At 37.2% G+C, this 25,094-nt stretch overlaps 1 protein-coding gene across 1 annotated transcript; it reads right to left on the reverse strand.

The window, feature by feature from the left end:
* Positions 1 to 42: 42 nt before the first annotated feature.
* LOC121748652 (guanine nucleotide exchange factor SPIKE 1-like) lies at positions 43 to 19,875 on the reverse strand. Its single transcript, XM_042143126.1, has 29 exons — positions 19,482 to 19,875; positions 17,805 to 17,917; positions 17,437 to 17,599; positions 16,968 to 17,169; positions 16,770 to 16,825; positions 16,576 to 16,673; positions 16,235 to 16,372; positions 15,447 to 15,758; positions 14,445 to 14,690; positions 14,165 to 14,332; positions 13,904 to 14,095; positions 13,663 to 13,706; positions 12,142 to 12,211; positions 10,636 to 10,797; positions 10,071 to 10,178; positions 9,865 to 9,902; positions 7,656 to 7,800; positions 7,226 to 7,352; positions 6,871 to 7,064; positions 5,674 to 5,804; positions 4,519 to 4,594; positions 4,271 to 4,381; positions 3,887 to 4,069; positions 3,394 to 3,537; positions 3,109 to 3,282; positions 2,636 to 2,983; positions 2,221 to 2,553; positions 1,949 to 2,134; positions 43 to 1,397 (listed from the first exon to the last, which is right to left on the reverse strand). Exons 2-29 carry the CDS (start codon positions 17,886 to 17,888, stop codon positions 189 to 191), a joined length of 5,442 nt encoding a protein of 1,813 aa, XP_041999060.1. The 5' UTR covers positions 17,889 to 17,917; positions 19,482 to 19,875; the 3' UTR covers positions 43 to 188.
* Positions 19,876 to 25,094: the final 5,219 nt, after the last annotated feature.

The raw sequence follows: 25,094 nt of genomic DNA on the forward strand, positions 1-25,094 counted from the left end.
CAACAGAAAGGTCGCCAGCAGCATATCAATACACTCAAGAAATCATGTAAGAAACATAGATAAACACTAACGGAATATTCGATCAAGCACCAAAAAAGGGATTGAATTTTACACTCAAGAAGAAGAAGATGAAGATACTGAAGAAGAAGATGAAGATGAAGATACAGCTCCTAAACACACTAGTCATGTTACAGTTCTGAAAGAATGGCTGGAATGTAATGGGACAATTCTGCAGTTAGTGTCTGAAATCCGTTAACAAGCTGCGTGTGAAACTCTTCGTCTTCGTCCCCGATCAAGCGAAAGTGGACACGGATAGCGCGTTTGCAAACGGCCATGAATTCAAGGAGTGCGGCAATGAGTTGCTGCAGCTCCTGTGAGCGCAGTCTGGTTGCAGGCTCGCCCGAAAGGAATGCCGTGCAAACACTCAGAACTCCGCTGTTCACTTGGACGGCGACCGATCCCTGCAGTATTCTCTGTAGACTCTGGAGTTGATCACCTTCTGAGCTGCGGGGTTCCTCCAGTTCGTTTCGTAGAGCTGCTGTTCTCGTTTCAATCATCCCAATTGCATTCTCCACGGGAGAGAACTCGAGCGATTCTGATTTTATCACCTGCAGACGGTTTACTAGGGCCGGGAATGAACCGTCTGTCTGCACCACTGTACGCCGTTTCCACTGGTCTTCCAGCCCACCTTGAGTCTTTCCATTTTTGGTGAAAGGAGTATCAAATAAAAACCGATCAAAGACGCGTGCTCGCACAGAAAGTGGGAATGATCTCTCTCTTCTGCTTCCCAAGTCCTCATCCTCCATAACTGGATCTACAGCTGTTATCTGCAAGTAGCAAACTTCTGCCTGTAGTTCATCGGCCTTGACCTGTCTAGAGTCTGGGATTACGTGCAACGTTGTACCATCCATTCTCGACTCGTATATGTGGCTGAGTTTCTCCATTATATCACCCAACCTCACGTCACGAGCTTCCCTATATACATACTCTTTCCTGTCAAGCTTCCCAAATTTTTCACCGTAGAAACCTACCCTATAATACGTTGCATCTGCAAAGGGAATGAGGCTCGATTCCTGCTCAAGAATTGACTCGTATATGTTTGTCAGCATTGTGTGGCATTTGGCTAACTGTCCGTATGCCCTCCTGCTTTTGTACACAGGAATAACTAGTTCTAGGATGCTGGCACAGAAGTGGTGGAGTTCAGCTTGAGAGAAGAGCTTATTTGCAAGTTGCAGGTACTTAACAGCTGACTCAACCGTAAGTTTTGAAGCGCCATATCCTTCTACCTCGGCTGCTGAAGCCTCACTAGTTATCTCACCACTTACCATGGGGCATATCTTGCGCAATGCAGAGACATGATCCGAGCTCCATACTCCATCATTTCTACTTACGAGTGCCTAAAGATAAAATAGTTCATGTCACACAAGAACCGGATTCATATATCTCTTACAAGTGGTTATGATATATGAAGCGATCATTCAAATCAGTCAAATGCATGTTTTTCGAAAAGTAATGGATGTTTCTTGGTATTTAGTAAGCGCTTCCTATGATATCTTCTCTCATTAGTTGACCAACTATGTTGTGAATATACAACAGCAGAAGTAAAAAAAATGTCAACGTTAACAACAAAATTCCTAATGCTAAAACAGTGTTCTGGTGATGCCATCCCAAAATTACTAATGTTTCACTAGAAAAAGAAAAAAAAGCTATTTCCCAATCCATCTTCATATCTCTACATACTAAAATTTCCCTAGTAACTTCCGTATATCAAGTTAAGAAGTAATCCATATGACTAACCAATACTATTATGGATTTTATCGAATCAATCAATACCAACCAATTTTTAAATTCGAATGTAAGATCTTGGTGTCTTGTGCTTGGCCAGTGTAATCGGGAATAGGAAGATAAGCCTTAATGGCAGCAACCAAGAAAAGTCGCAGAATCTTACCTGCATTACTACTCCAGCAACAGCAACAGCACACTGCGCTGCTTCAGCCCAAGACTGCATCTCCTGGTGGGCATCACACAGATGTAATAACCACATTATATGAAGATCTGGAACTGGTGCAAATGCCATTGCAAGTTTATAGAAACTCTCTGCAGCAGCATATCTGTCGACTGTCATAACAGAAGCCTGAGAGAAAATTAAATCAGTACCAAAAGTTTTAATAAACAAAAGAAGTTGCACAAATTGAGATCAGTATACAGGGTGAGGTTTACCAGTAGTGCGTGTTCCAGGCTGGCATCAAGAGCCAGAAGTAGACTATCAGAGAGAACTTTAACTTCCGACCAGGACCAACGGTTATCTGACAATTGTTCACTACTGGCAACAAGAGCTGTTTCTGGAAGACCACACTCTCTTAGTATAGAAGGGGTCTTAGATTCATCTGCCATCTCCTCCAAAGATTTTCGAAGACGGCGTGCTTCACCACTTTCTTCTAGAGTCCCATCAGATTTCATATGTGTAACTTGGACTTCAGACATCAGTTCAGACAATGTAATGGTGAGCACAACCTGTAATCTTTCTGTCTTCGCGAAGTAGGAGAAAGAGCTCTGCAAAACAATTACAGTTGATGTTTGAGCCAGAAGTAAGAATAAAGATAAATAGACTAGGCAAGTAATGATATAGACCTACCCGAACAAGTATCTGAAGCCCAATAACAGCTCTTTTCCTAATATTCTCGTTCCGAAAAACTCCAAGCCGTAGAAGATGGAAGGCAATTTGCTTTAGAAAACGATCATTTTCCCTTGACATCAGTGTTGCTCCGTGAAGCTCAAAGACATTATTGAAAACTGGCAAGATAGCTTTCCAGAAAGCCAGAGACTGATTATGAGAAAAGACTATCATAGATAGAGATGTAATACAATCAAGTTTTCCATAATCAGTAGCAATGGTACGGGATGCTACAGCTCCAGAGAATTTCTCAATTATTTCCAGAACTTGAAGACTGACAGCAGCGCTAAGGTTTTCTTCCCAAAGTTCCTGAACAACACAGATACACTGGATGTTATAATAATATCCAACAAGATCAATGTGAATGGAATGATAGACTTATCATAATCGATAAGCAATAACAAGAATATTGCTATCTGCATCAAACACCGTACCAATTTTTGCCTCAATATTGGGTGCAAAGATTCCCTTAATGCTTGAGTTGAAGCTCCAATTCTAGAAGATTGGGCTTGAGCGAGAGCTTCCCTTAAGGAATATGGCTGACTAGGAGAGCTTAGCTGAGAGTTGACTCTTTGCCACAAATATCCATTTTCAGGTGTTCCCTGGGGCTGCATCAGTTAAACTTTGACATTTAGCACACCTAAAAGAAGTGAAACAATATATTGAACTCTGAAAAAATACATTTAGAAAAACATGACTAAATCAGATGATATGCATACTCCAACTTCTTGGCGAGCAGCCTCCAAAAGATACTGATTAATAGCAGGAGAAAGTCTCTCAGAATACTTTGATGGGAAGGGCTTGTCTCCAAGTGGACTGCGAGAACTACTGCCCATAAGCAAGGTATCGTCAGGCTTCCTTTGCTGCCCATACACGATAAAGAACATGCTAGTTAAGATCTATATTCAGGAGGAAAATTACAGACATGTAAAATACTAACAAATTTATTATTGGATCATTTAAGGTGTGGTCACTATTAAGGCTTTTCCTCGGGTAGTATCCTTTCCTATGTGCATGCACCCAATAGAGGTCAACTTACTAGGTGAATTTGAAAATGAAAAATGATGATTGGCTTGAATATGAGACCGGATTAGGAACTAGATTAGACAATCAAATAGTAGTAGCTTTTATTGGCCCTGTAACCTATCAGTTTCCCTGCATATCGAGATCCAGAAATTTACAAAGAAAAGTGAATACATTGTGTTGCATTACCTCAAAATGAATTAGACATTCTTCCAGAAGTTTGAAGAATAATCTGGTACGGGCAATGCTTTGTTGCCAAGCTTTAATAAGAGAGGCATCATCCAAATTGCGTATGATTTGCAATATAGCGATCAAGACCTCACGCTTTTCACTTGAACCCAAATTGTAGAACACAGGCATTTCATCTAGTATCTATAAGAATGAAACAAAAAACTGAGCAACTTACAGAACAAATACATAGCAATGCAACTGCACTACATAAAAAAACTCACAATGACAAACCATTACTCAAATGCCAAACTCTAAAAACTAAATATTTTTACAAGAGACTAACAATACAAACTCAATGACAACTTCCATACTGAACATAGATGAAAGGGATGTGTTAAACACCTGGCCTACAAGGGGGAAGTACAACTGAGCTATATAAAGTTTATCTTCCAGCTTTTGGTAGCGCAAATCAAATTCGTGCTTGCACAGTAGAACCACCAATATTCTTGCAGCCTATTAATAAAGATGTCATAAGGAATATGAAATTGCACAAAGAGGTGTCAGAAGATATCAATCAATGATTATCAAGGTAAAAAAAATACACATGGACTCATTGAGTACATCTAGCCACTGCATCATACTGCACTCACCTTAGCCCGCATAGATAAATCTTCATGGTCCCAAGCAATAAAGATCTCTTGTATAAGAATAGATGAAATGTAATTTCTGCGATTAAAAGACCACCATGTCAGACATGTCTAAACATCAGAAATAAAAATATATGTAGACCCAAAGTAGAGTATTTGTCAAATACACACACACTCGCCAGTAAGAATTAATATTTTATTAATAAGATAAGACCACCATTACAGTACAGATAGGGACAGTGCATTCATCCAATCACAAAAATGAACTGCATTTTATAACATCAAAGCCCCAGTCTTCAATAATGTCACTCAAGAATATATCATTTTCCCCTATTAAAGCCAACAACATATAAAATCATGAAAATTCAAAAGACCAATTTGAAAAGGAAAAAAACATCATCATCCAAAGATGGAAAAAAGAACGGTCTCAAGTTACACATTAAGAAAGAAAATTCAAACAAAAGATTTATATCTAATAGATCATGGAAAATAAACACTGGGCACTCCACATGAACTCAAAAAAATATGGATGATTTTGCACTAAAAAAAAAATTCCCAATCCCCAATGATTACTTTTTACATTATTTGCTAGTTGTTTCTTTACACATCACGCCTTATCAATTCTTCTAAGATTGTTGATTCAAATTTAAAATAGCAATAATCTTGCCAACTTAGGCGCAATTCAGTCAACCTATTTAAGTTGGTCAAATTTAGCTTATAAGTGCTATTTGTCATTTTGCCAACTAATAAGTGCCAGAGAGAGAGGAGAGGAGCTCGGTGAGAAACACATAGCCAAGTAAGCCAACATTTTAATAACTGAACAGAATGGCATTATCAATATATCAACTGAAAGTAGCACTAGCAGTTGATCTTTGATTCACTCAACATCAGAAATTTGTGCACAATCAGCAAATGTACAGCAACTTTATAAATTTATTATTTATGCATACTTATTTATTTTGAATTTATCCAATTTTCTGACCAAGTTAAAACTGGATATTTACTTAAACACATGTGTATGAGGTTGTTTAATTCAAATGGGTCAGCCTGTGAACTAATTTCCGCAAGAATATTGGAGCAGTTTTAGCAATCACTGTGTGACAGAATAATGACAATCAGGCACTCAAAGAGCTACAAAGAAAAGCACCATAAGGTTACCTGTCAGAAGGATCTCTCCCTGGCATTTCCACAAAAAGATCATGATCACATAAAATCTGCAGAAATGTGAGCTTGCAATCATGCAGCACTGGTTGACACACTCCAGAGAACTTATCAAGATACAAAGACACCTACAAAAACAACAGTTACAGATGAATTGATAGTCAAGCCTATAAAACAACTGAAGGTGAAAGACAGATCATGTTTTTAAATAAGTGAAAACAACAAAAATGTACAAACAAAAAAGTCAAATTAAGAGTATGAAGCAAGTAGTTATTACTAGTCCTTTATAAAAGTTTTCATGGACATAACCTACAGTAAATGCAGAGTCCTGAAGATTTAGTTTTGTGCAAAAAAACAGTACATATCACTAAGGTAAACTATGATTAAAACATCAATACCATTGCCCCATCTCTTCAGGGTATTTGGGGTAAGCAACTTAACAATAAATGACAAGCATGTGAATTTCTGGGCAATGGATGCCAATGTTTAAACCAAATACAGTTTTCACGCATAGTTGTAGCTGTCATATTTTCCTTCTTGAACTTCTCAAAAGACTGAAAGACAGACAAAAATAAGTTCCCTATTTCTTGTTCAAAAGCAGGAAATATTATTAGTCAAGGGTGTTGTTACAAAGGGACGACTCATCCCCAAAAAGTGATAACGTCCTAGAAAAAAGTACAACTCCAATCTCTACCTATATCTGAAATGAAAAGACATCGAATTATGCTTTTGTTATTCACAATTTTTCTAGAGATGGTAATACTAAGTATATAGATCTTGGATAAAGTATTTTTCGTGATGCCTCAGCAGATCTTACAATTAAACTTTAGCAGCAATGCAACAACCAATAATTTCCAATGATGCTGATCAAAAGTAATATGATTAAGATCAAGGCAGGCGAATATGTGGAGGTGTAAGTTTTAACAAAGAGATACAGAAGCTTTTTTTTCTAAAGCATGCTTTTAGTTGCATTGTTTTAACAAATTAGGGAAGCCATATCTGATTCATAAGGAAATGAACATTGATAAAAATTGTGATAACATAGTTTTAGAATTCTAAGTTATTAACATGTCTTTCTCAAGTGTAACATGATCGATGTACTTTCGCGACATGAATAGTATATGTTAAAAATATATACAACCCAGTTATGGATGGAGTACAAAGTATATACCTCCAGGAAAGTAGTTAGCTTACCAGTTCAAAAACTTGGCGAGGCTCTATGGTAGATAGAAGATCGTAACAAAAGAAAGCCAAGCCACTGTTTAGATATTTAGCCAAACCAAGACCCTTTTTGCACCGCTCATGAACTTCTGTTAATAGGCAGTCGTACAATTGCATGATACATCTAAAGACACCTTCTTTCAACTGCATTGGAGGAACATCTTCTCCTACCAAAAATAATAATAATAAAATAAAACAATAGATACATGATTAAATTATAGTAATCCACAAGGTTATTGATCTAAAGACTAACAGATTGTACCATAGGTTAGTGCTCATTAAGATACAGCACCAGTGAAAAAATCAGGCTTTTGATAAGAATTTTTACCTGAAGGAAGATTGTGATAGCACAATCGAGTTTGCTCCAATGCCATAGATTTGACAATGAGTTCAAGAAAAAACCAAGCCATAGCCAATACATCATCATAAACTGGCCCAACACGGTAACCTTTAGCCTGAATTTGAAAGTAATGAAGTAACAAGAATCAGTCTTATCTCAAAAGATGAAGATTGGAGTGAACTAATAAGCCTTTTATAAGCACCTCAATAGTCTTCTTTATCTTTCTGGAAAAAGATGGCATAAATTAATTAGCTTATATGATGGTTTCTGGAGACAAAGAGATCATCATTTGTATTTGAAATAAATCTCATTTGACAAATTTCTTTAAATTGGTCTATCCACAATTAAGATAAGCTGGTTTACTTCTGAGACATCATTCAGAAAGAATATACCAAAAGAGTCTCAGAATCAATATTACCTTGCTACGGGCTAAACTTCCCCAAACTGTAGATAAACCTGGATAAACAGGTGGTTGACGACCCCCAAAATCATCAAAAGCAAAGTCAACATAGTTAACAAGAAAAAGATTTCTTTCACCATCATCAACTGATTCTTGCTGCACCCTGTGGAACACAGGAAAACAGCGCTACATTAAGAATTTCCTACAAAAGATTTTTCCTGCTTAAAAGTAGAGAATCAAGTGACAAAAGCAGCAATGGGGTATTAGCAATAATGAAATATGGCTTCATTTAGTTTACAAATAGTCATATTCACAAAGTAGGAGGTGGCTTCCACCATATACACTGAAATTTTGCAACTCAAGCCGGAAGCCCTAAACTCGCGTTTACCAATGCAAGAGGACATCCACTATTCGGTTAGACCTCACCATATTGTACTTTACGTTAAAATCATAACCTAATAGTAGGGATGTCAATTTAGCCCGCAACCCGTGGGCTGGCCCGAATAGCCCGCCAAATTTATAGGGTTAGGGTTGAAAATTTCCAGCCCGATAAAATTACAGCCCGATTAGCCCGCACCCGATTAACCCTCAACCCGTTAGGGCCAGACCCGAAAACCCGATGGGCTGGCCCGGAAACCCGATAAAATTTCTATTGTTTTATTTGTTTGACTCTAATTCGACACTTCATTAATTATTTTATAATATAGATTACTGAAAAAATAACTTTCCATTTTATATATTAAATATATAAATTATATATATTAAGTTTTATTAATATAATAATAGATAAATGGATTAGAAACTTCAAATTCACTAAAAAAATATATTTAAATTTCTAAACATGCTTTAAAATTTCTTAATGTTTATGTTTTATTTTGCATAAATCTCAAATATTAGTATTTGATCATGTTTATATTTGAGTTTAAACATATATCTCAAATTTATCATAATTAAATATTTTACATTTTATAAATATAACTAATTTTAATCATTATTTATTAGATTGATCGCATGTTAATTTTATCGGTAGCAACCTGATTAACCCGATGGGCTAGCCCGAAACCCGAGCTTTTAGGGTTAGGGTTGAACTTTTATAACCCGGAAAAATCACAGCCCGACTAGACCCGAAACCCGAATAGGGTTGGCCCGAAACCCGGTGGGCTGGCCCGATTGACATCCCTACCTAATAGTTTAGCAATCAACCCGGAAAAGTTAGGGTAGTAAGGCTATTGATCAATGTGAATAGTTACACTAAACCCCATCATGTATGGTTGTCATTGTTGAGATTGTTAACGGCTAAGACTAGTGCCATGAGTTCCTCTTCATAGGCAAACTTCATGAAATATAAAAAACTTCCTTGTTAAAGTGAGGAATAGACCATCCCCTTACATCAAGACAGCCCTCAATCCGCAGTAAAAGAATCACATTTCACATAAAAGTGATTGTTGAGCACTGGTGAGCGCCCATCGCAATTTTCAAAATTTACGAACGGCCTCATCTGACCACGCAACGACCTAGGTTTCTTAAAGTGGCGATAATAGATAGTGTTGCACCGTTTATAGGGTTGCCCAAGTTTGTCGAGTGAATGGTCCGAAGAAACTGGTGGATGCAAATCTCAGGGCAGTCGCACAATGCACATATCCTTAAAGCATAGAACAGGGACCACATTATCAAATAAAAAAGCAAGTACTGTGGGGCACACAATTGAAAATTATGCGATGGCTCGCACTACGACAGCATTAAAGTAAGTAGAAAGTAGACAACTAATGATAATCATTAACATTAGAAATCCTGACCTAAACCCTAATTCAAATCTTGCAGTCCAGCCATGCAAAAACCCAGACAACTAACAAGCTTAACAAAAGGCAAAACATACATAACTAAATAAAGAAGCCAACTGAAATTGATGGCACTAATTTGCAATCCTAACAGAAGCATCTCCATGTTGCTACGTGTGTCGTCAGTGCATGTAATAAGTTTCTATGGGTGCTATTGTATCAAAGACTGAAACAGAGTTCAAGAAACAGACGTATAAATTAAATTACTGCTACATCCATCTAGCACTTCTTATTTCAAGTATTACCCACAATAACTGAAAGTTTAAATTAGAAGACAATGAGATATGCAAGACTATATGTGCTTGCCAATTTGCTCTATGCAGGCTAGTCACAGAGACGCCAAAGTTTTAATGCAAAACATTGTTTCGAATATGTAAGTAAAACTATACCTTGTCAATATATTAACCATCGCTCTGAAAGCAGCAACCTGAATTTGGAAATAAAAATCAGCATCCCATATTATGCTTCCAAACATCAATTCTGAATGTAATATGAGACACATGAATAAAATAATTATAGCAGTATTTAATTACTAGGCACAAGGAAGCAGGTTAAAAAGGATATAGTCCATGACTCCATGTTCTAAGTAACTTACCTGCAAAGTCTCTCCTCCATTGCCAATGAGGTGGAGAAGCATGTTTAAGATGGGCTGAAGAAACTGAAGTAAAGCCGTGGAATCAACATTCTTCAAACTGTTGATTGCCTACAAAAAAACATTGGAAGAATTTATATAGATTGACATCATGCACATGTATTTATACAAATTGACATCATGCAAAATGAAAAGGAAAGGGAAGATAAGTTAATTTCCATAATTTTAGGCATTAAATCAGTAATCCGTAATCCCTACAAAATAAATTTTTTTTTAACAAAGTGTTCATTAAATGGCAATTATTCTATGATTTTTGTCACAGTGATATAATTTTAACGATTCAAGGGTGCTTCAGCTGGAGATGCAAAGATACTCTTATTTCAAATAAAGAGAACTTAAGCTGAAATGATTTACTTAGTTAGAAACTTGCTATGTAACTAAAATCAACCATTAAACAGGAAAAGGTATGTTAGAATAAAAGAATCTCAATGTTGTTTGTAGCTGAATGTATGTTCTTTCCCATTTCTCAAGATGAATAGTTAGTAGAAAAAGAATATAAATAATAAACCTCAAGAAGCTCAGATCCCCAAGGTGGACTTGTTCGAAGAATGTGCCGATCATACTCAAGAAAGAAATCTCTAATCCGTTCACTTATTGGGTACAACGATGAACATAAACGCAGACGGAGTCTAAACACGTTTTTACCATCCTCCAAATAATCCGGCTTTTCCTACAAAAATTGAGATAAAGTATTAAACGAGTGTACAGTTCAATTTATAGAAGTAAAACAAAAGGCCAAGTTTGCAACATATCCACTTTTTAGTTGAGCACCAATGTCATCTTTGTAAGCATCAATACAAAATCATTATTTCATATTTAAAGCTATCACTCAAAGTTATCTACTTTTAGCTTTCCCCAATCTCAGTGTAACAAAGATTGGCTGTGATGGTATTTGGAGCATTTCATTCCACATCTACCCAATCTGATAGAGGTGTGCCCTGGCAGGTGTATACTCAACAAAAGAAGATGCAGAGCCAGTCAAATCTTAGTTTATTAATTTTTTTATCTTGAGTTGTTATATTTTTTAATTTATTATTATTATTATTATGGAATAAGACATTTTGCATAGGCCATAAGATTCCTTGTTATCAAGTTATTTCAGTCATTGGGGTTTTATCATGATTCTGGTTGATGATTTTCGAAGAACACCATATTGTAGGGACAGGAATACTTCATGTGAGCCTCCTCTTGTGAGGTGTTTATTCAGTTTCCATTAATTTTTTTCCGATTGTGAGTGCCTTCAATCTAGAAGAAAATTTTCATCCTTTTTAACCTTAGTTCATAACCAGTTCTCAGAGAGTCAATCATTTGAAATAATGGTTGAGGATGACGATGTTGCAATCAATTATTCTATTAGAAAGGAAGAGCTAGTGTTGGATTGGTGAAATTAAGTAGAAAGGATTTCTGAGTTTCTAGATTTTTCAGTACTATCTATTTTACCCTCATAAGTATGCAACAGTTGAAAATATTTCATTAGCAAGTAGATGGTCGTAGAAAAGCGACAAGCACTTGACTTGCCTTGGCTTTCATATTAAATACCATAAATTGAATTCAAGGTTGAAGTACAATTGATAGTGTGTCTAGTCGTTAAGACAAGATCAACAATGAATTGATAAAAGTCACAACTTAAAAACAAATATACTAAATTAGCAACTGACATTATTTTTAGACCTTGGCATGACAAAAAATCATCAACCATTCACTTCAGTTACTCACCAATCACCAGCTAAATAGGATCAACAAACCCACCCCTTAATGATCCATACCTTTCATCATTATATCATTCTGATTTTTTGTTAGTTTACTAGCATGTAATTTCAACCAAAAAGCACTAGGATTAGTATGTACAACAAATCAAAAGGGTCGCCATTTCTCTGACTTGCACCATTAGCCTTAGCAGTCATTAGTACTGTTACTTCTAGCAAAAATGATAAGTTTCTTCAACATTGCCAAAGATAACGATAATGAGAATATTTAACATGGAGAACTAAATTCAAGTTTAATCTCATCATACCCTGTTGGTGTCTTGTAGATAATGTGGAACCAACTCCCTCATAAGAGGCAATGAAATCTCAGATTTTGACCTGCAGTAGACATGGTCTATAATGTGATTCGCCATTCATACATAACTTTATTGACAAATGTTGAAAAAAGTTGATGGGAATCAACAAGCAGCATACTCCTATCTACATAACTCAGATGGCTGACTTAGATTCCATAATACAAGGGATTGGATAAAACACAGTTCCAAATTATTACAGACAAAAAAGCATGTCTGAAACCAGAGATAGAAAGTGTGCTTGAAAATTCCAGGTGGTTTTACATTTCTATTATCTACCAGAGAAAAGAGGATGGACAGCATAGCCTAAAGGCAACAGGGCAAGTTACTAAATAAAATGCTAGACATTCAACTTAAGGATTTATACTGTTTGTTGTTCTCCAGTTGAAATGAATCCCTGTATGAAACATTTATAATAATTCAGGATTACCATGCAAAGAAAAACTTTGGTTGTTACTTCATAATCATATATGTTAAAAGCTAAAGTCCGGCTATGTTCGCGCCTTGGTGCAACTCCAGAATAGTATAAGATAAGCCACAAATATTTATATGAATAGCTATGTTCTAATGTTAACATGCATAGGTCACAATGTCTAGATATTAGGAATTTGTAGCAGATGTATAGACAGTTACTATTGAAGCTTACATTTTAATAGATCTAAAAGCTCCAGTACATGAGTCACAAAGCACCAGAGTTTCTATAGGAAAAACGATTCATGCATTTTTTCAATTGCTATTTCTTTTGGGGCCATTCAGGCTTCAATGTGCTTATTGCTAGTATGTACAGCTCTATACTCCATCCACTGCTTATTGATGTGGATGTGAATTGAGTGATTACTGATTAGGATTTTCAAAGTTGGTACATAACTTTTCATCAAAAAAGCAAAGTACATAAATTTTCACCATTTTTAAGAAATAAAAATGACAATTTTTAGTCGCATGTCTCAATTATTAATAGTGACCATTACCCCTTTCAAGTTTTATCCAGGTACTTTAGATCATATAATAGTAACAAATTGAATATGAACATTACTAGAAAGCCTCTCAAGGTGATTTATTAGAACAAAAGTCAAAACAGAAGGTGTGTGATACCTATGCCCAAAAATGACATGCTAGTCACAGTAATCTAATTCTGTTGATGTTACCAAATATAAATCAACGATATCACTATCTATGAGCTTAACAGTGCGTAACTATAAATATATGCAAGTATTCTGCATATTAAAATAAACATGTAACTTTATATCAGTCATATCTGTCATACGATCTAATCCAGTACATCTCACTGCATATCCATATGGCTTTGCAGACTGAATAATGTTTGTTTCAGGTTGCTTAGTTAGTTAGTACAAATAGAAAATTAAGCTATAAATAGAAAATTAAGTAGGTTTTTTTATGAAACCCAAGGATAAAGTTTGTTTTTAACTTTTTATAACGTATACAAAAATTAGAAACAGAGAATGGCTGAGAGCATACTGTGCATAAGCAGATAAAGGGAGCGAAGCATATCCTACCACCACCTGCAGTGATGGATAAAATTGGTTTTGAATGAGAAAGCATGATAGTGGAAGTACTTACAGTAGAAAATACAAATTCATTCAATACACTAAAGCAGACAGATCAAGATACCAAAGAGCTGGTGGTACTCAAAAAGTAATGATAAATGTGAATAGGGAATACTAGACGTGGTTCCTCAATTGTATGACGGTGCACTTACAGGCTTGGGAGATTCAATTTTTGTTTGAAGGTCAACATGAAACAAAGTGAATAAAAGGTGGTGTGTTGGGGTCCATATAGCAGGCAACGAGACTTTTATTTCATCATGATAGCAAGCAACCCTAGCTCCAACAGCAACTTGAGTCTCGACACACTTTTGAAGTGTAGAACCTGGTTCCCTTGGATGCATTGCCTGATGAATTGAAATTTCATACTCAGGTCTGGTCCAACTAATTAAACTGAGAAGGAAGCATAACTATACCTCTAATGGAGGTTTGCGTATATCAGCGTCATCCTTTCTTAGTTCAACACGAATAAACAAATTTCTTTTTCTAGTCATGCTGACACTTAAAGGGTACACATAAAGACAGTGAAAAAGTTGTAAGAAGGGCTCATTCCTTGAAGTTATCCGAAAGTCAAAAGCCTGAAACTGCAAAATAACAAAATAATAATGAGAACACGTGAATGGCTTGAGAGGAATTCGACCATATAACTCAAGCGTATTATATGGCATGAAAACCCACCAACACACTGATACTTACGTCATTAGTATCACTATCTCCCAAACCATGAGATACTGATCCATTTCTATCCAGCACTGCCCCATAAGAAGAATGCACATCAAAGTCGGCATTCTTCCGTCCATCAGATATATTAGGATGACCCCCAAAATCACCATTCGTGCTTCTATTTTCAAAAGACTTCTCATCAACTTGGCCACATTGGAGTTTCTCAATCTCCAATCTTAAGATACCCTTCACTGGTTTGTGAATCTTACGCTTAGGATCCTAAGAGTAAGAGAAAATGAGACGTGAGAAAGAAAAAATAATATGACACATGTTCAATTATAAATATATCAGTTATCAGTTATATAATAACAACAACAACAACAAAAGGGAAGCATTACATTCAAGAGTGGCATTTTTTTTAAATTGAAAGCACTTCCTTTTCAACTGAGTTGTGATTTGTTGTGTGAAAAGTGAAACTTTGTTTACATTAGGAGATTTAATTGGTGCAGAATATGGGGATAGACAATTGATTATTGAAGATTATAGCAATCAAAAAGTTTTTCTTTGTTTTTGCGACAGAGAATCATTAACCAATACAACTGATTTCATAAATAAGACATCAAAATGATTTAAATGAATATAATCTCCTACTAAGAAATGTTTAAATATTAGGAAGAACTAAGAAAAAAACTGTTTTGGAAGATAAGAGTAAAAGTTTACTAAAGTCCCAATATGCTAAAGGTTGTTGGACAACTAGCAGTACGGTATTATTATCACCAGCTTGCTCCTTTTCTTATTAGATGAGACCATTGAAAAGAAGTAAGCATATATACAGTTCATTCAAACTGATAAAGTGAAGCGGATTTAAGAAGACATACAAAAACAGAGCGAGATTTTTTTTGTATATTTGGGCCTTATATTTTGGCTACTAAACCACGCTTAGAATCAGAGAAAAGATGGCCTTTCAGTTGAAAACTATTTTAGGTTGTATCGGCATTAGCATATGCAATTTAAGAATATATAAAGGGACCTAACCAGGAGTGATTCCTCAGTATAGCCTTCTTTGACTTTGCTCAGATTTGATACTTCAACCACAACAGAATTTCCACCAGAATACCCAAGCTTTCCATCTAATGTGATCTTCGCTACTGGTTCAGCAGCTCCTTCTTGAGAAGTTGAGCCGGAAAGGCTAGTAACTAGAGGACTGCTGGGGGAAGCAGACCCACCAGAAGCAGAAGTAACACCACCGTCAAAGAGTGGTACAATTGCCCAAGCAAAGGACTCTCGGTGAGGCATGAGTCGGGACCACACTTGCAATTTTTGTTTCTCCCTCTCAGTAAGATGAACCTAATTATTCAAACAAGAAACAAAAAAGCAAACATAATGAATCTAGTAACATTGTATATGACCCAAATTCATCTCTAAAAACGTATGATAAAGTTATAATAGATGAGATAAAGTTTTCTCAATTGTAAATAACAATGTATTTCAACTAAGTGTAAACATGGGAAGTTCAAGTGTTCAACTAGTACTATTTTTGTATGCAATAAAATGTACCCATTCATCTAGCTCTCACGCTAATCAAATATGAAATAATACTTCAAGAATCAAGACAAGGTCTAAGTTGACCCTCGCCTTCCACATCATCGGCATTTGTTTTTAGCATAATATGAAAATGAAACATCTTGTTAAGAAAAGTTAAAAGGGGTGAATATCCATTCTATATTGGACATATTCTGAAAATAAAGTATAACTACAATATTATCTTTATATCATTTGAGTAATGAGCTTCAGTGTAAGATCACTAATGTGGCAATGCTTACTGGCTCCTTGCGTGAATATACTGATGAGGTCACTCCGCCTTCTTCGGTAGCAGGCTTCTCTAATTGGATAAGCAAACAGACTGATGCTGATGGTACATCAACATGAAAGATGCCGCGGGCCTCAACAGAACTATTCATCTGGGTAATATAAAATGCAAAACCATGAAATCTCTCAGAAATTCTATATTGCATTATTTGTATTGAACACATTAGGTTGAAGAATAAAATGTTGATTACATCATATCTAGCACAAAGTATGTCAGACAGTAAGATAGCATATCCAATTTATATTAAGATTTAAATATTCAAATACAAAAAGTGGATAAAGTTCTACAACTCACATTTTGTATTTCTGCTGGTAACATATTGAATATGAAATCCTCTGATAGTTTTTCCCTTCTCTCCCTATTATATAAACAAATAGTGCCATAAAATGGCTCTACAAGAGAACTTATTGGTTCAGCTTTGGAATTAGTTTGAAGCTCAAAGAGCTCAAATTAACATATAATTAGAAGAAAAAAGTTACTACACTCACCAGCAAACCCAGCTTGAAATGACAAGGATAAGACTTTCACTGCAATCCTTAGCCCACTACAATGGGGGGAAACACATTACAAGGGAGGGGAAGAAAACAGAGAAAAGAGGACATGATACAATTAGAAGAGTATATACTCTATTGCAGGTAAAGAGTACACATGCGTGTCAGCATGTGCAGTTGGTCAAGAGAAGAAACCTGGTGTACTGAACAATGTTAGCAGCAGGGATTCTTTGACCAAATATTGTGGATCTCTCATTATCCCAGTCAAAAACAGGTTCATATGCCGGCAGCGGAGATTCTCCAAGATGCTGCAAGCAATTACTTCCTGATGTACTTGAAACTTCTTCTTCAGTTGATACTTGTGTCCTAGTTCGTCTAGCATTAGAGAGCTCCATTTCTGCAGATCATCCCAGACGTTAAAATATTTAGTCGAACAGTTGCAATAACTGTTTCCAGAAAAGGGATTTAATGATTTTATGAACTCAATAAATTAAAACCCCAACTAGTAATGGAATGAACATTTCAGTGAAGTGCATGCTAGAGAAATTTGAAAATCACCGAGTGTAACAATTCTCAATCAGAGGATGAGACTAATTATTGACTTCCAGTTGCACTTAACGTTCATACATAAATGAATAGAGAATAACTACTCTTTGTTACAGACCAGTTTCAATGTCTGTATTTGGCCCCTCGAATACTTGATTCTGAAATGTGATGGACCCAACGTTCTCATAGTGCCCATACTTGTACTCATCTTTAACCCAATCAGCGCCATAGCTCTGAACAAGCTCGTTTAGATGGGGCCATTGCTCCAAGTTTTCATCCAGCTAGAATGAACAAACAGCAGAATGGTTTTAAAAGTCCAGTGTAACCACTTGCATCCAGAAGCAATATATCGTGGTATAGGCTGGTAATCAATTATTAACTACCCTAATAGTACCGGAATGGGATGTCTCAGTGTCATAAATTTATCCTCTTGGTGGGAATGTAAATGACATGTTGTGCCTGTATAGGGAGCATCAGAAAACTCACCAACGGTTCCATCTTAAAGCAATTTGAAAAGGACTGCCGTGGTATCCTTCGAAAACGATGCCCGCTAGCAGAAGCAGCCTCCATGAGAGAAGCAAATGTCAAAAACCTAAAACCTAAAAACCAGCATCAATTGGAGAAATAGTTAAGGACATGATCAATGTACAAAACATGAAGGAAGAGCACAATCAGTTTGAGGCTCAAATCAATAAAGTTGGAAGTGAATGTGAAAGTAGAACAATGAAACAAGCTATCAGATGCAATTCAGACAGTTGATTTAAAGAAACCAACCAAACCAAACCTACCGAGAAAATGCAGATATATGGTGGTTTCTCATAGGGAAGATTTGATGTCAACAGATGACAAATAACGCCAACACATTTTTTGTTGACGTTATTTGTCATTTGTTGACATCAAATCTTGAAATCTAATGGTCCAGATCATAGTTTTGAGTTTGTAGGAAAGAATAGATGCAGTTTGCAGATTATCACTACCAATTTATCATATGTTTATAAACACAGATTGACAGCCGTTCTTTTTGGCGCCAATTTAAAACTTTTTGAGTGTCAGATTATACTTTTTTATCCAATTATCTACACTAGATGCCATTGTTTCTGAATGTGTATAACAGTTAATGTGAATCTTTAGCATACAAAGACTTTAATTTGGACTTACTTGCAATTTCAGGTATATGAATATAAAAAAACTGCAAAATATCAGCATTGTCATGGCATGTTCCACATATAATGGGATTATGACACATGTTTTACAGATCAACGAACAATAATTGTTGTTTTCCAATATATTATACCTAGTGTTAGCAACATACCAGATTTTTAGTAAGAACACAAGCATATTCAGTTGGAAGATTGAGTGACATATCTACAACAATCTCTCTCCATCTCCAACTTATCTGTGGTTTTAATTATCAGATAAAATTGATTATATATAAAAAAATTAGGTATGTATGTAGTTCTTTAATTGATTTAAGACTTGGTAAATTGTGATAACATTTTACCTTATGTCTTATGATTCTACAACACATGTGCAGTTTCTGTGGCCGACTGTAAGATATCCTCTTAGATGAATGTCAAGTTTCAGGTGAATTTAGGACATAAGAGAATAGGTCCCAAAAATATATGAATGAATTTCCAGTGTATATGTCCAAGGAAAATGTGTTTCAATAATCATTACATAAGATTCGTTTGAAAAGAAGATGCCAGATACAAAAAAAATGAATTTACTTTATTATACTCCATATATATAACAACTTAATTGTCACCCTTTTCAAGTCTTATGCAAGCAGTACTTAGTTCTGACATATATAAGCAGCTGTATAATCGAAAGGCCTATATGCAGAAAAATGTATCAAGTTAGCTGAACATTAGCCACTGGTAATACATAAGCAGTTATATAACGTTTCAGTTGGAAATTTGAACTTAAATTTTAACTTTGAAACTTCAAAAACTGCTCAATGAAAAGCTACTGAAAAAAATAAACAGTACACAGCTCGTCCATAAAAAATATACGAATTCCTCATGTACATTCATCCTTGTATCCAATCTGGAAGCCAAAATCGTAGTACAGCATGACCACTCACAGATTAACGCACGCGCATTTAAAATCAATCGAAATCTCATGGAACATTTATAGCAAGTAATTCTCAAGTTACAAACTCACCAATAGAAATGTGCGAACTCCGGATCCGGACTAATTTGCAGAGGCTGAGTGGAAGAGTGGAGTAGCGCTGATCGGGAAAGAGCTAGACGGCTCCACTCCCGAGCCAGAGCCACATGAAGAAGCTGAGCAAAGCCAAATCCAAGTGAAAAAGGAAGTTAGGGTTGGAGAAGGAAGAATAGAATGAGAAGCAAGTGGGGAGAATCAGAAGCTCGCAGCAGCATTGGTGAGGGCGGCGGAGGTATAGGCGTGAAAGTGGCGTGAAGGTTAGGAAAATTGGGGGAAATAGGAAGACTTGGAAGTTGAGGAATGGTGCATTAGGTGGGAGAGATGCAACAAGCTGGAACAAAGGGGAAAGGAGATGACAGACAAACAGACACAGAGAGAGCACTACTTCGTTTTTACAAACAAACTATACTTTATTTGATTCGCATTTACGCTATCAAATAATCTTACTCCAAATAATTTGAAGGTATACTCTATTTCCTGATATTGTCAATTAGGGCTGGCAAATCGTGCGGATTGGGTCGTTATCGGGTCAACCTGATAATGACCCAACCCAATAAGGCCTAACCTGAACCCGACCTGTTAAGAAAACTGTAAATCCGAACACGAACCCGACCTGCTACCTTCAAATCCGAACACGACCCGCACCCGACACGAACCCGTTATCGACACGATATAATATGGGTTGACACGACACGATAACAACCCGAACCTGATATTACACTATTAAAACCTAATATTACACGATTAAACCTTAATTTTTAACATAATTTACACAATTAAAATTCATTTTATACTATTTAAACCTAATTTATAAGAAATTAAAAAATTAAAGTAATATATATATTTTTAAATAATAATAAAAATAATAATATTATTTCTTAATGGGTTACCCGTATCCGACCCGAACCCAACCCGAAATTATCGGGTTCTTAATGGGTCAACCCGATAAGGACACGGATCCAATAAGACTTGACCCAACCCAATAATTTCGTGCGGATTCGTGTCAGATTATCGTGTCGTGTCGAAAATTGCCAGCCCTATTGTCAATACCTTTAATGCTGGATAACATAATTTTCAATATATAATTAGTACTATTAAAATACAAAAATGTAAAAAGGTTTGAATATTATTCAAGTAGAGAATGAATTTCTTTTTAGATATAGAAATTTATTAAATACGAAAAATATTAACTATGTGGATACATCAAAATAAAAATACAAAATTTTTAGTTAGAACGGACAGAGTATATTTTATTTTAATCGTATTTATCCAACAACAATATAAATATATCTACAAATTAAATACTCCCTCCGTCCATAAAAATATGGATACATGATATATCACGAAAATTAAGAGAAAACTAATTAAAATAATGTTAGGGGATATTGGAACCCATATTATTATTAGTATTTTGATGATAGTATAAATTGTACTAGTAAATAACTTGATATATATTGGGATAACTTTCCATAAATGGAAATGACCATATTTTTATAGGACAATCGAAAATGGAAAGTGCATATATTTTTATAGGACGACGTGAGTATTTATTTTTATATAGAGTGAACTGCACAAAATACCCCTAACTTTTCGCTGTGTAACAGCAAACACCCCTAACATCTAAAAATCACAACACAGATATCTAACAAAATATATAATCACGAATGAGGTTTTTTCGGACCATAGTACCCTCAAGGGCTAAAAGGGCAAATGCGACCTTTTGCGTATTACACATGCTGCATGCACTGTGGATGACGCCGCCTCTGTGTGATGTGACCTTGAACATCATTTCACATGTCCTCTATCTTCTCTTCCCAAGGGACGCCTTAATTTGAAATTTTTGTTTTCGTTTGAAATTTTAGTTTTTGTGCCTTAGAGGAATGGGTCTGCAATGATATTTTAATTTTTGTTAATTAAACTCCTACAGCTTTTTCGCTCTCTTCCATTTCCCTCCATTTCAATTTCATTCACTTCGTCATTTTCCCTCCCATCTCTTATCTCACCCTCCATTTTTCATCAATGCCGCCAAAACGGAAGCGAGGCACCGCTGGAGCTTCCTCCTCCGGTGCGTCCACCTCCCGTAGGTCTTCACGGAACAAAAAGAAGACGCCAGCGCCACCGGCTGAGGCATCATCACCATCACCTCCGGCATCACCTAGACACGGTCGCGGACCGGAGATAGTCGATGTAGACCTAGAAACATGGGACATCCGCGATCCTCTGTTGGATTTCTTTGTCCCGGAGGATGAATATAGTAAGTTGAAATTTTAAAATGCTTGTGTCTTTTGAGTGTGATGGCGAGTGTGATTGTGTGAAATTGATTTGTGTGAAATTGGTTTGTTGGTTTAAATTTGGAATATTTCTAACTCTAAATAAACCCTAACAGAGGACAAATTCGGGATGTTTTCTGTTGCTTTTCATCACGGAGGGTCACTCTTCGAAATCAATGGGCAGAAGAAGTATGTTGGGGGCAAGTGACATTCTTCGACTTTTGCAATATTCTCCAATTTGAGCTCTTAGATCTGTCCAGTATGGTGGTGCGGTTGAGGTATCATAGGAAAACCGTTTGTGAGTTCTATTACGTTCATCCAAAGTACAGTCATGACTGTACCGGCGTGGACATAGGAGGGCCATTGCTGCCCATTACTGACGATGAGCACCTGGAGCCTTTTCTGGAAGTCGCGGCTACTAGCACAAAGCTAGTTCACATTTATGTGGTGGAGTTAACGGCAGTGGCTGCCCTACTGAAGAAGCGATAGGAAGAAGCACAGGAGTTACTAGAGTTTGTCAGTTCTTGTAAAAAAAGCAAGGTGGTCATTGAAGAAATAGACGAAGGAGAAACAGTTGTGCCGAAGCGTAAACCGAAAACGAAGAAACAGCGGAACCCATCAGCACCACCATTATTGATGCTTGAGTGGTACCCTAGGGATGTAGAGTTTGAAGAGTATTTGACCAAAAGTTTAGAAGACAAACGTCGGGAATGGAAGAGGGAAGAGGAGGCAGCACGTAAGAATCTGTTGGACGCATTTGCATCTTGTAGTACAGATGGAGCACAATCCGCACCTGCTGTGGTTGATGAAGAGGTTGAGGTTGAGGTTGAACAGAATGATGCACTTGGAGTTGTTGGACAAGGAGAGGTCCATGCATGCGAATCCTTAGTCGACCATGCAGAGGTTAGTACATCATTTTGGATTTTGTTTGGGATTTCAGTTTTATGTTTGGTATGCATATGTGATTAATCCTTTTTGTCAGATTGGACAATTAAATCACTCTGACCAAGATTTACAGCATGAAGAAGAGGCACTTGTAGAACCTGCTAGCGTGGCAGAGGTTAGTGCACACCCTTGTACAACATTTGTGATTTATGTTTGTATGTATGGCGTTCAGTTGTGATTTTATGTTGAAATCAGAAGGGGCAATCAATTCATAGCCAAGACTGTCAACATGTTGAAGGCAATGTGTATAACCCGGCCATGGATTTTTCAGAAGTCAATCAATGTCAACTGCAGTCGGATGTTCCCATTATCGAGGAGACTGGACTTGAAGTACAAGCTGGCCCTGGAGTGCAGGCTGTACCGGAAGTACAGGGTGGACCCGAAGTACAAGGTGGACCCGAAGTTGGTGATGGGCCGGAGGTGGAGCCTCAAGAGGAGGTATACATTCCATCGGTTGAGTACGTTCCGGACGGCTGCCAGCTCCATAATTAGGGACCGGCGACTGATGATGAAGATGTGGCGATGGACCATTTTATCTCGTTGGCGCACATGTGCTGAGATGAACAGCTGTTTACTTCATATTACGAATCCATTTTCCAGCAACAACCTGCGAATCAGGACCCAGAGAATGTAGACCAGCCGGGAGAGGGCGAAGCCGAGCCAGGGTCAGGGGGGTCAGGGGATAAACGATGGATGAGGTATTCGCCTTATGTGGAAAAGCCGGACATGACAGATAACCCACTATTTGAGAAAGATTTTGAGGACGAGCTACACGATAATGATGACCTTGAAGATTTGGAGGGTTTGATGATGAGTGGGTTAAAGTTTACCCCGTTTAAGCTCATCCCTAATGTGCTACCGTTGTGGAAGCCTGGTGATGTTTTTAAGCATAGAGATTTCTTCTATGACGTGTTGAGGCAGTATGCTATAATGACCAGGAGGCAGGTGCACGTGAGGAGAAATGATCGGGACAAACTTCGTGTGATTTGTAAAGAGCAAGGTTGTGAGTGGTATGTGTACTTAAGGAAGTTCGAAGTACACAATGGACATGATTATGTGGTGATGAATATGCAGCGCGATCACGGGCACACATGTTCTCAGGTGTTGGATTCGAAGTGGCTGACGACAAAGTGGTTAGGTGAGCGTTACATAGAGAAGATCAAAGCCAACACTCACATACCACTGGCCGCTATCCGATAGTGTGTCGATGAAGATTTTAGGCTGAAGATAGGCCGGATGAAGGCATATCGGGCCATAGAGCACGCACTGGACGGCATATTCGGCTCTGCAGCAACCCAATACATGATCTTGTTCAGCTACAAAGCCGAATTGGAGAGGTCGCACCCTGATTCCTCTATACATATACATTACGAGAATACGAGGGATTCTGGTGCAGTGGGTCCGAGATTCCTCCGGTTCTACTGCTGTCTAGGCCCATTGAAGAAGGGATGGATGCAGTTCTGTCGGCTCATTATCTTCTTGGACGCTTGTTTCTTGCAAGGAATGTATAAAGGACAGCATGTCAGCAATCGGAATTGATCCCAACAATGGCTGGTGGCCGATTGCGTGGGCAGTGACTGAGGCCGAGAGTTATGCCAAGTGGAAGTGGTTCTTGGAGTACTTGTCTGATGACCTTAACTTGCATGCAAATGGCCCAAGATACGTGTTTATGTCTGACCAACAAAAGGTATATGGCCGGCGTGATTTCAATATTACTTAATGTACTTATTATGTAATTACTTTTCATTTGTGTTTTGATCCATACATTACGTACTGGAATTGTGGTTTTGTGAAACTTTTTGTTTTGTTATGTTACAACAGGGCCTTGCAAAGTTGATAGTTGAGGAATTCCCACAGAGCGAGCATCGCTTCTGTGTTCAGCACATATATAACAATTTCAAGAAGAGATTTTTTGGCAAAAATTTCAAAGAACGGTTATGGGAGATTGCCGCGACTACCACCATCGAACATTTTATGGATAAGATGGATGCTCTGCAGACCGAGTACCCCCAAGCACATCAGTGGCTTTCTGGAGTTGCTCCCAAAGAAAAGTGGGTAAAGGCATTTTTCTCTCCACATACTTGTTGTGATGTGTTCCTCAACAACATTTGTGAGACATTCAATTCGAAGATTGCATTGGCGCAAGAAAAGTCAATTATCAGCATGTTGGAGGACATTCGAACAAGTCAAATGGAAAGGATACAGATCAGTGGCCAGTGGATCAAAAGCTACGATCACGCAGTCCCTCCGGTTATCAAGGAGCTTGTGGATAAGTGGTACGCGCGGGCTTCATCGTGGAGGGCTACATGGAACGGACAGTCTTAGTACCAAGTATCAGGGCCGGCTGGCCAATACGTTGTCAACATGTGCGATTTTACATGCTCATGCAGAT

The sequence above is a fragment of the Salvia splendens genome, chromosome 9 (assembly GCF_004379255.2).
Source record: "Salvia splendens isolate huo1 chromosome 9, SspV2, whole genome shotgun sequence".
NCBI classification, from domain to species: Eukaryota; Viridiplantae; Streptophyta; class Magnoliopsida; order Lamiales; family Lamiaceae; genus Salvia; species Salvia splendens.

Coding starts and splice junctions, on each gene's coding strand:
- LOC121748652 (XM_042143126.1), bottom strand. CDS start 17,888: ATGGAGGCTGCTTCTGCTAGCGGGCATCGTTTTCGAAGGATACCACGG. Junction 10,179..10,635: donor GGGGATCTGAGCTTCTTGAG/GTTTATTATTTA, acceptor GTTTTTTTGTAG/GCAATCAACAGTTTGAAGAA. Junction 4,382..4,518: donor ATTTATCTATGCGGGCTAAG/GTGAGTGCAGTA, acceptor CTTTATTAATAG/GCTGCAAGAATATTGGTGGT.